At 23.9% G+C, this 11,358-nt stretch overlaps 4 protein-coding genes across 4 annotated transcripts, besides 17 other annotated features; 1 reads left to right on the forward strand and 3 right to left on the reverse strand.

The window, feature by feature from the left end:
- Positions 1 to 2: 2 nt before the first annotated feature.
- Positions 3 to 182: a repeat region.
- Positions 181 to 479: a repeat region.
- Positions 385 to 879: a repeat region.
- A 7-nt stretch (positions 880 to 886) lies between these two features.
- Positions 887 to 953: a sequence feature (AT_rich).
- Positions 954 to 1,473: 520 nt separating this feature from the next.
- Positions 1,474 to 2,181, reverse strand: EDI_190120 (uncharacterized protein; the record flags this gene model as incomplete). Its single annotated transcript, XM_001739361.1, has 1 exon — positions 1,474 to 2,181. The coding sequence occupies one exon, from the start codon at positions 2,179 to 2,181 to the stop codon at positions 1,474 to 1,476; it is 708 nt and encodes a 235-aa protein (XP_001739413.1).
- Positions 2,143 to 2,260: a microsatellite.
- Positions 2,149 to 2,233: a microsatellite.
- Positions 2,261 to 2,340: a sequence feature (AT_rich).
- A 76-nt stretch (positions 2,341 to 2,416) lies between these two features.
- On the reverse strand, positions 2,417 to 4,221 carry EDI_190130 (uncharacterized protein; the record flags this gene model as incomplete). The annotated part of the gene is made up of 2 exons (XM_001739362.1): positions 2,417 to 3,892; positions 3,952 to 4,221. 2 exons carry the CDS (start codon positions 4,219 to 4,221, stop codon positions 2,417 to 2,419), a joined length of 1,746 nt encoding a protein of 581 aa, XP_001739414.1.
- Positions 3,894 to 3,946: a sequence feature (AT_rich).
- Positions 4,222 to 4,257: 36 nt separating the features above from the next.
- Positions 4,258 to 4,305: a microsatellite.
- A 24-nt stretch (positions 4,306 to 4,329) lies between these two features.
- EDI_190140 (splicing endonuclease positive effector sen1, putative) lies at positions 4,330 to 7,800 on the forward strand (the record flags this gene model as incomplete). The annotated part of the gene is made up of 1 exon (XM_001739363.1): positions 4,330 to 7,800. The coding sequence occupies one exon, from the start codon at positions 4,330 to 4,332 to the stop codon at positions 7,798 to 7,800; it is 3,471 nt and encodes a 1,156-aa protein (XP_001739415.1).
- Positions 4,409 to 4,437: a sequence feature (AT_rich).
- Positions 7,801 to 7,861: 61 nt separating the features above from the next.
- On the reverse strand, positions 7,862 to 10,371 carry EDI_190150 (DNA double-strand break repair Rad50 ATPase, putative; the record flags this gene model as incomplete). The annotated part of the gene is made up of 2 exons (XM_001739364.1): positions 7,862 to 10,044; positions 10,101 to 10,371. The coding sequence occupies 2 exons, from the start codon at positions 10,369 to 10,371 to the stop codon at positions 7,862 to 7,864; spliced, it is 2,454 nt and encodes an 817-aa protein (XP_001739416.1).
- Positions 8,218 to 8,366: a microsatellite.
- Positions 9,266 to 9,312: a microsatellite.
- Positions 9,406 to 9,457: a microsatellite.
- Positions 9,529 to 9,650: a microsatellite.
- A 73-nt stretch (positions 10,372 to 10,444) lies between the features above and the next one.
- Positions 10,445 to 10,492: a sequence feature (AT_rich).
- A 537-nt stretch (positions 10,493 to 11,029) lies between these two features.
- Positions 11,030 to 11,104: a sequence feature (AT_rich).
- Positions 11,105 to 11,122: 18 nt separating this feature from the next.
- Positions 11,123 to 11,193: a microsatellite.
- The last annotated feature ends 165 nt before the right edge of the window (positions 11,194 to 11,358 follow it).

The raw sequence follows: 11,358 nt of genomic DNA on the forward strand, positions 1-11,358 counted from the left end.
TGATATTTTAATGAAATAATTAGAATAGGAATGTAATATTGTATAAGAATGAAATAATAAATAATATATTAGATAGATGATATTCAAAGAAATGAATAATGAATATAAATAAAAAAATAATAAATCATAAAATCAAATCAAAGAAATAAAAATAAAATAAATAATAAAATAAATGATTGAAATATTACTCCATCTTGTATTTTATTTAATTTGATAAATGAGTTCTTTTTAATATTGATGGATTCAATGTATTGATTGTAGTAGTTTTATCTATAAATTTTGACTCAATCAATATTCTAAAATATCCACTTATTTGATTTCAATTTATTGATATATTTGATTATCATTATTTATTTATTATTATTATTATTATTATTATTATTATTATTATTATTATTATTATTATTATTATTATTATTATTATTTATTTTTATTTTCAATCATTTATTTTATTATTTATTTTATTTTTATTTCTTTGATTTGATTTTATGATTTATTATTTTTTTATTTATATTCATTATTCATTTCTTTGAATATCATCTATCTAATATATTATTTATTATTTCATTCTTATACAATATTACATTCCTATTCTAATTATTTCATTAAAATATTCATCAATCATGTTTATTATTCATTATTTCTTTTATATTGGTATATAGATTGTCTTTAGAGTTACCAACAATAATATATTTTGTATTTATTATTTATTTTATTATCTTAATTTCAATTTTATCTAAATTACATTCTATTTTATTACTGATAATGAATATCTTCAATATTGATTAATTCATTATTAATTATTGTAATATATCTTATATTACTACTTTCTTCATATTTTATTTCATCTATTTTCTTCATCATCTTTTATTTGATGATAATTAACTATTATTTAATTATATACATAAAATAAATAGAAATTATAAATTAAATAAGTTGAATATAATTTTTTACTGATGATACACAACATTGGAGTTAATAATTTTTATTTCTTATCTATCAATGAAGTACTAAAGAGAAAAATGAAAGAGGATGAGTAAATGAGATAAATTACTATTTTAATGATTTTTTAAGATGTTTAAAAGACAAAACAAAAGCATTGAAATAAACAAAGAACATTTAACTTAAAGAATAGAAATATACTTTTATGCAAACGTAAGTTCTCTCAAATTTTGATAACTTTAAGATATTGTCTATTTCAGTGCCTGTTCACTGAATAAATAAAATTGATGCCATATGAAACCTCAACCAAAACACCTTTTTCACTTATTTTATGAAAAGATTTATTTCATCTAGAACTAACACAAGAATTTAATCTTAAAACCTGACAATTCTAAACAAAAAAAAACAAAGCACCAAACACAGTTGAGATGATTAAAGTCAATCATTAGAACAATAAAAGAAACATGAGTTAAAGAAGAAGTAAACAATAATCAATATTACAAAAGATGAACGAGACATCAATAATTGCTATTAACAAAGACTTACCATCATAGCTATTGCCATATCAGGGTCTGTCATTTTATTAATATCTAACAAGTTATATGCATCTGCCGATATATCACTTCTCATTTCAACTCCAAGTTCTTTAAATTTATCAATAATTTCCTTATGAACATTAGCAAAAGGAATAGTTTTTGGTTCATCTCCTTGAGATTTTTTAATAATTTCTAACAAACCAATCTCGTTATTTTCTTCTTTTGGTTGGTTCATAATTTTTGTTATTTCGCGATCTATATCAACTTCGGAGATATAAACTTTAGTTACTACTTGACAAACATCACAATATAATTCACATCGTTCTAAATTAAATTTTGGATGGAACAATAAACAAAGGGTGCAAATAAATCTTTTTCCTTTACAACACTTTAAAGTATTCATTCCTTGTCTTACTGTTTGAAAACAAATCATACACATTTTGTCATCTTCACAATAAGGTTCTTCACTTGGATAAATTGGTGCAATTTTTCTTTTACGAATTAACTTTTCAACAGTTAAATTTCTCATACCTTTAGGGAGTGTTGTGTCATTTGGGAGATGGTATTTATGAACATCCAATTGTTTCTTAAAATTGGATTTAATTAATGTTTTAGGATCATTTGGTAAATCACTTTTATTCCTTTTAAACAAATGAAACATCCAACTTTGTTTTATCAGTTCAATTTTGTTTTTATTATTCATTTTAAATTTTTTTCTTAATTAATTTTATCTTATTTATTTTCTATTTGTTATTGACCTTTCTTCTCTTCTTCTCTTTTATAATTTATAAATTTATAAATTCTCATATTCAAAATCTATAAATAAATATTATTAATTTAATAAAATAAAACTATAATTATAGCTTTTCTGTAAAATTTAGAGTTGTATTCTATTTTTATGACTTAAATTTTACAATAGAACATAACTGACTTGTATTTTAAAAACTGTTAACTTCATCATTTGCTGGTCTAATTCTCTTAGAAAGTTTTAAAGATTGAATTACGTAAGGATGTTTATATACTTCTTTCCAGGAAAGACGATCCTTTTCGTGATGAGTAATCAAATGAAGAATAAGATCTTTTAATTGATCATTGATAATGACGTCATCTCTAAATTCAGCAGGAAGTTCATTTGTCATTGCATTTTGAAAGACATCAGGAATATCAGTAAATGGGAATTCTTTAGTAGCCATGTAATATAAAATTACACCAAGACTATATAAATCAGCTTTAGCAGTGTAAGGTTGATTTTTTCTAATTTCAGGAGCCTCATATAAAGGAGTACCAACTATTGATTTCATCATTCCATCAATTCCTCTTGAAAAACCATAATCAGCAATTTTAAGTAATGGATATTTCGAAGAAGATGATTTTAATAATAAATTAGCTGGTTTAAGATCTCTATGAATTAATCTTTTATTAAAATGAAGGTACCACAACCCACTACAAATTTCTCCAAGGAAATAACTAATTTCTTCATCTGATAATGGAGTTGGCTTATTTTTAATATACATTTCTAAATTACCTGAATTACAATATTCCATTACTAAATAAACATACTTCCCTTCTGGACTTTGTTCACCTCTTATTTCAGCAATCATTGAATGATTCCATTCAAAAAAATCCTTATATTCTACTAAATTAGGATGTTTACATAATCTCATACAACTAGCTTCACGTTTTAATGAATCAATTCTTTGTGAAATTTCTTTAATAGCAAATTGGGTATGATCAGTATTTTCAGCTAAAAAGACTTGACCAAATTGACCATGATCTAATTGTTTTAATGGTTTATAATTTTCTCTTTTACCTTGTGTTCCATATTTATGATTCTTACACATTTGAATAAATGGATGAGTAAGAACTTCTTGCATTGAAATTCGTTCGTCTGGATCATATTGAAACATTTTAGATAACAAATCACATGCCATCTCATTTTGTATAAATGAAGAGACATCAATAAATACTTGTGCTGGTATAGCACTTAATGAATCCATTTGCATTAATTCAAATGGTAATCTACCAACTAATAATTTAAATATTAACATTCCAAAAGACCATACATCTGATTTAGAATGACTGTACCAATTTAAATATTCTGGAGCAGCATAATTAACATCACATAATTCCAATTCGTTAGGGATTGTCTGTTCAAATTGATCACATAACCCGAAATTTGATAACTTTACTTTAGGAAAGATTGAAGCAGGATCTCGAGATAATAAAATATTACATGGATATAAATGAAGGTGTTGATGATTTAATGTTTCATAAATATATTCTAATCCTATTGCAATATCAGAGATAAAAAATAAATTTTGGTCTTGTTGAATAATTGCATTACTTTTCCAATATTCATCAATACTTTTAAAACTACAATACTCCATAATAATCCAATATTCTAATGACCCTCTCTATTTTTATTTAATATTTAACAAATTTTTATTTAATAAAATAAGAAAAATTAACAAACAATTGTAGTATAAAATGAATTGAAGTATTGTAATACATGTGGATTATCAACAGTTTCCATATATTTAGAATAAACTTCTCTTCTTTTGTTTTCTTCTATTTTATTTTCATCAATTTTAATCATTTTAATTGTAACAATACGAACTTGTCTATGCCTTAATCCTGATCGTTCTGTAGCTTTATATATTTCTGTTTTACTATCTTTATATAATTCGTCTTGAATAGTGAATTTAGTGACTTGTGATAATGGAGCGAGGGTGTAATTCTCCATTGAGATATAATTATGAGTTCAAAATGATTTTAGATCATATAACAAAAAAAAAGTAAAATAAAATTAAAAAATAAAACAAAAAAATTTAAGTTCTTTTATTTTGTTTTCATGGATTCACCTCATCAATCTATTAGTGAAGATGATAATGATTATAACCAAATTTTTGATAGGTTAAGTGCTGACGCTGAATTAATTAATAAAAATAAAAGAAAATATCCAACAGAATCATGTCAAAAAGTTAAATTAACAAACCATTCATACTCAGCACCTGTAGTAACAAAAAAAGTGAAATGGCTTGAAATTTCAGAACACCAAAAGGTTGAGATTGAAAAAGAGATGGTTTGTCATGTCTTAACTTTTAAATATCCTTTCAACTCAGAAATAACAAGATTTGATTGTCCACCATCAGAATTTAAATCAACAGAACATTACATTAATTGTTTTAAACCAATTCTATTTGATGAAATTCGTGCAACAATTCAAAAAAGTCTTATTGAAAATGAAGAACCATTTGTTATTGAAGGTATAATAAATAAAATTGAAATAACAGGAAATGATGTTTTACTTTCTTTAATTGTAAAACGAGAAGAATGGGGAGAATTTGATTTAATAGTAGTTTCAAATGTTTCATTTGAAACAGGAACATTTCCAAAAAATTTTCCTTTTATAATTGGGGTTGTTGTTAAAAAAGGAGAAGAAGATAAAGAATCATCATTAACATTAAGGTGTTTAAAAACAAAAGAACAAAACAATTTAAATTTCTTTAAAATTATTGGAAAAGGAAAAAAAGTTTATATGAGAAAAATTACATCAATAATAAGTTCAGCAAGAGAATATCTTTCATTATGTACTATACAACATCTTTCATTAATAAAAACATTATTAAAACCATCTTTAAAAGATACTTCACCTTCAAATGGAATTTTTGGAAAATATTTACAAACAATGAAAGAAACGAATATTTTTAATTCATCTCAAATTGAATGTATTAATTCAGCATTATCAAAAAAAGGATTTTCATTAATTCAAGGACCACCAGGAACAGGAAAAACAAAAACTTTATTAGGAATTTTAGGTGCTATAATTTTTGGTAAACCAGCGTCTATTAATAAACAAGGAACAGTAAAAATGAAACATTCAAAAATATTAGTTTGTGCACCTTCAAATGCAGCAGTTGATGAAATTGTATTAAGAATTCAAAATGAAGGAATATTAAATGGAAATGGAAAAAAACAAAAAGTTAATATTATTAGAATAGGAAATTATGCAGGTATTAACTCAAAAGTTAATGAAGTACTTATTGATACATTAATTAGTAATGAATTAACTAAAAGAGGATTTAATGAACAAAAAAGAACAGAAAATGTTAGTTCAAAAATTGCTTCAATTGAACAAAAAATGAGAGCGTTAACAAAAGAAATAGAAGACACAGTCATTGCTTTAAATAATGAAAAAGAAAAAGTAGTTTCATCTACTAAAGAAAATGATAAAAAAATTAATAGAATACATAAATACACACAAACACTAAAAGAGATGAATAATAAAAGAGATGCGTTTAGAGTTACTCTTCAACAAATGAAATCAGAAAAAGGAAAAATTCAAAGAGAATTTGCAAAAATAAGAAAAGAAATTACAAAACAAATATTTGAAGAAGCTGATATTCTTTGTTGTACTTTAAATACTTCAGGAAGTGATATTTTTTTAAATTGTGTTAAAGAAAAAATTGAAAACGTTATTGTTGATGAAGCAGCTCAATCTGTTGAAATATCAACTTTAATTCCTTTAAGATTTGGTGCAGAAAGATGTATATTAATTGGTGATCCTCAACAGCTTCCAGCTACTGTAATTTCTGTAGCAGCACAAAATTCTGGTTATGATAGAAGTTTATTTGAACGTTTATATAAATGTGGAGTATCTGTTGATATGTTAAAAATTCAATATAGAATGCATCCTTTAATTAGAGAATTTCCATCAAAACAATTTTATTCAGGAGAGTTAATTGATGGAAGAGATGAAAGTATTTTACCTTGTTCTATTGATAAAGGATTTGGTCCTGTTGTATTTTACGATGCATGTGGTGGATTAGAAGAACGTGTTGGACAAACATTAGCAAATGAAGTTGAAGTTCAAATTGTTATTGGATTATTAGAAGGATTAATAAAAAAATATCCAAATTGTAAAGAATGGGATATTGGTATAGTTACCCCTTATAGACAACAATTATTGTTAATTAAAATAGCAATAGAATCATCACCATTATTAAAAGAAATGTCAAAATTATGTGTTAATACTATTGATGGATTTCAAGGTAGAGAAATGGATATTATTATATTTTCATGTGTAAGAAGTTCTCAAATAAAGCCAAGTATTGGATTTCTTAGTGATATAAGAAGAATGAATGTAGCATTAACAAGAGCTAAAAATGCATTATGGGTTATTGGAAATAGTAATACATTATGTACAAATAAAACTTGGAAACAGTATATTGAATGGCTTAAAGAAAAAGATTTAATTATTGAAATTAATGAAAGTGTTATTAGAGATACAAATAAATATGGAGAATTTGGTATGACAAAAAGTATTTCGAATAATCCTCACTTTGTTCAAGAAAAGAAAAAAGATAAAATATTTACTTTTGAAGAAATTACTGAACAACAAGAACAACAAAGAATTGAAAAAAGAAATGAAAGATTAAAAGAAAAAAATGAAGAATTAAAAGCTATTAACAAAGAACAACAAATCCAAATGGAAATTAAAAAACAACTTGACTTAATTCAAAAAAGAGAAAGAAATAAAATGAGTAAACGTTTAAAATTATTAAGAACATATGAAAATACGCGATTAGAAGAAGAATTACAAATTAGAAAAAAAAGTCAAGATGAAGAAGAAATTCATAAATTTGAATCTACAGAAAGAGAAGAAATAGAAAAAAGATTAGCTACTGAAAAAAATAGAATTGAATCTTCAATTCAACAACTTCTTAATTCACAAGAACCTCAAATAAGATCTTCTGTTGAAAAACAATTTAATGAAAATCCTATACAATTCATTGATCTTCAAGTTACCAATAACTCTCAGGATCAACTCATTATGTCAGAAGAGTCTAATGAAATTAAATCTAATGAAAATGATAATTTTAGTTCATTTGATTTATCACATATAGAAGAAGATAATACTACTTCAATGGAAAATGATAATGAACAACAAGAAGAAAAAGAAGATATTCAAAAATCCGAACGAGTAATAAATAATAATCAATTAGAAGAAGAACCATTTAACCTTGAAAAAACTAGAAGCAATTTTGAGAAACAAGTTATTGAAATGTATTATGATATGTATGATATTGAAAATGATATTGAAAATCGAGAAACTCATAAAGTAAAAATTCCATCAAGAAAAATATCTAGTAAAATTAAAACATTAAAGAAAAAAGTAATAGAAACAAAGAATGAATTTAACAAAATTAAAGGTCTTATTCCTTCATCAATTTCTAATGAAACTATTAGTGAAAAAGAACAGCGTAAACATTCTTGTTCTAAAGATCCTGAATACGAAGAAAAAAGGACATTAAATAATTAATTTGATTGGTTTATTTCATTTAAACGTTAGTCATTGTATTATAAACTTAAGAAAAAATCAATTAATGAGATGGTCTTTGATAAACATATTCTTCATCTTCTATAACAAAAGCGTTGTCTTCAGTTAAGTTTGTTTGAGTCTTATCGTCTTCTTTCTTTACATCTTCTTTAACATTTTCTATAACTGTTTTTATTTCTTCTTGTTTTGGTTCTTGAACAACTTCTGTTTGGTCATCCAAAAAACTATTTTTAAATGGAGAAGTTGGTTCATTAATAGAATCAAATGTCGTTTCATTGTTGTTGGTATTACTAAAGAAATCTTCAAATTTAAAATCTTGTTTGGTTTCTTGTTGTGTATTACATTCTTCTTTTTTTTCTTTTAATTCAAATTGGTCAGTTTCTGATTTAATGTTTTCAGGTTTTATTGATTCTGATTTATCTTCTTCAGGTTTTATTAGTTCTTCTTTGTTTAGTTCTTCTTTGTTTAGTTCTTCTTTGTTTAGTTCTTCTTTATTTGGTTCTTCTTTATTTGGTTCTTCTTTATTTGGTTCTTCTTTATTTGGTTCTTCAAATGATTTATTAAATGAAAAGTCATTATTAAATGAAGTTGAGTCAAATGTATTTGAATCAGTTGATTTACTAAAGAAATCATCAAAAGAGAAGTCTTGTTTTTGTTCTTCTTTAATACTATTATTTTGATTATTATCTATCTCATAACTAATGTCAGTTTTTTTTTCCTCTTTATGATTTGGTGATTCAATTACACTAATTTCATCTTTTTTCTTTTCTATGGGGTTACTTTCTCCAAATGAAAAATCATCAAATTTTGGTATATCACTTCCAAAGAAATTATCAAATTTTACTTCTTCATTCTTCGATGTATTAAATCCAAAATCTTCGAATGAATCAAAAGATGAGGTACCATTTATTGAAGATTTAATTTCTTTATTTTCATTATTACAAAGAACACAATGATCTCCTTCATTTAACAATCCACATTTATCGCATTTCCATACATTGTTGCCTCCTATTTGAATACCTCGTTTATTAAAAACAATATTTAGAGTTTCTCCACAACTACAGCTATTCAAATCTATTTTATCTTTACCACACTTCCAACATTTATTAACAATTTGTTTTATTTGTAATCCTTTCTCTCCAAAAAACTGTAAGAAATTATTTACACTACTAATGCAAGAATTCATTTTCTTTAAATATTCAATAGCAAGGGCAATTGCTAATCTTCTATGTGGTTTTAATACAGGTAAAATCATTAAGAAACAATTTAATAAAACACCTTCTTCATTTTCTTTTGTTTCATTATATTCAATAATTTCGCACATAAGAAAATACGCTTTAACCAATTTTATTAAATTGTTATTTAATTCCATTTGAGCACATTTCTTAAGTATTATTTCAGCATCATCAATTTTATTATTTTCCATTAATTTAAGTGCTTTTTTAATTTCTTCTTCTTCATTTTCTTCTTTTTTTTCTTGTTTCTTTTCGTCTTTAGTTTTTGGTTTTGCACCAAAAGCAAATGAAATTGCTTTAACTTTTTTCTTTTCTTCGGGTTTTATTTCTTTTAAATTTATAACAATATTTACTTTCTTTTTTCTTTCTTCTTCATTTTCTCCTTCTTGTTGTTCATCTTCATCACTATCAAACCATTCTTTATTATCTTTTTCAAATAATGGATCTTTTTTTATATCGAATTCATAACTTGGTGCTTCTTCTTCTTTTTCTACAACTTTCTTTTTCTTTCTTTCTTCAATTTCTTTTAATTTTCTTTCAAGAGGATCATCATCTTCATCACCTTCTAATTTTTTATTTTCTTCTTCTTTCTTTTTCATTTCAATATTAAGTCTTTGTTCTCTTTCTTTTTTTAATGCTTCATTAAGCATAGGTATATTCTTTTTTTGTTTAACAAACCAAGGTAAACAAAATGCAGGAAAGAGATAGAAATATCCTTCAATAATTACATCAATATAATTCTTTGGCTTTGTGGAATATTTCTCAAAATCTTCAAAACTCAATGGCATTGTTGTTGATGGAAATAAAATTACTTGTAACTCTTGAATTAGTTCTGAAATAGTGATATTCTTTTCATATGTTGCATTGACAAGTAAATTAAAATCCTCATAATTTAATTCATTTCTATTTTCTGTATTAATTAAATGATATGCAAGTTGTGTTTTTTCATGATCATTTAATGTTGGATATGCCAACATTTTTGATGCAAATGCTATTCATTTAGAATTATCTTTTTTCATTTGAACTTCATTTAAATATAAAACAAACTAAAAAATGTGGTTTTTTGTGTGTTTTTATCATCAAATACTCTAAAAAATGATTTCGTAATTTCGTCATATGGCACATCAAAGAAACGTTTAAATGAGTCATATGTCATTTCTAATTTTTCTATCTTTTTCTCTTTTGAAACTACTTTTACTTTAGAAAGGTCAATCGGTTGTTGTTCAGCAACAATACTAAAAAATAAATAGAAGTCTGTCAATGTTTGGTTATCACCTTTTTTATATAATGCTCGTAATTTACTTTCAGAAAGTCCCATTTCTATTAGTTTCTTTTTAGAGTTTCCAGTTGAAACAGAATTTTCTTCTTCTTCTTTTTTCACAGAGAGAAAGAAATAAATTAAATTAGTATAATAAATTAGTTAATAATTATAATATAATCTATTTGAAGAAAATCATTTGTTTATATTTCATAAAATAACCAGTATATGTTACATGAATAAACCTTGATGGTTATTGATTATTAAAGCACATTTAATTTAAAACCACTGACATCCAATTCATTGGTTATCTTGTTGTATAATGTGGGAATCTAGTTTTATGTTGAAAAATATCTATTATTCTTACAGTATTTAAAACTTACTTGTTATTGATAAGAAGAATTGAAGGAAACTCTCTTTCACAAAACAAACAAATTAAATGTTCATTGTGTCATATTAAATAAAAAGTTGTAATAAATCACTAACAAATGAAAACAATATAACAACATAATTTGCAGTTAGTGTAATTAAAATGTATAATTTTAGTTAAATCAAAAGAAAATGACTTAAAAAGTATCAGAATTAATTCTCTTTATTAAATATCAAAAAAAAGAGTTTTTATATCAAAAGAATATACAAGAAGAATTTTATACTACTAAAAGTATCTAATGAAATAATTAGAGCTCTTTCAATTAACTAACTATTTTATAAGCATCAGATTTTATTAATGAAAATAAATAAGGATTTTCAATAATAATATTGATTCATTAATTTATATATAAATTAATATATACCTATATATTAGTTACTCAATAAAGAAAATAAAAAGAAGTTAAACAGAATAAAAAGAAATAATTAATTGAAAATAAAACAGATTTAAATTGATTTGATTCTTCTAATTTGTTGTTTAATTTTTTCATTCTGTAATTCCATTTGTCTAATTTTTGCTTTTAATTCAACATTAATTTTTGTCATAGTATTAATTTTGTCTTCATTCCATTGTTTAATATTATCTATTGATGCAGCAACATTAGTTGGTGCTACATC

Source organism: Entamoeba dispar, genomic scaffold (genome assembly GCF_000209125.1).
Source record: "Entamoeba dispar SAW760 scf_1105229462133 genomic scaffold, whole genome shotgun sequence".
In the NCBI taxonomy this organism is placed as follows: Eukaryota; Evosea; order Mastigamoebida; family Endamoebidae; genus Entamoeba; species Entamoeba dispar.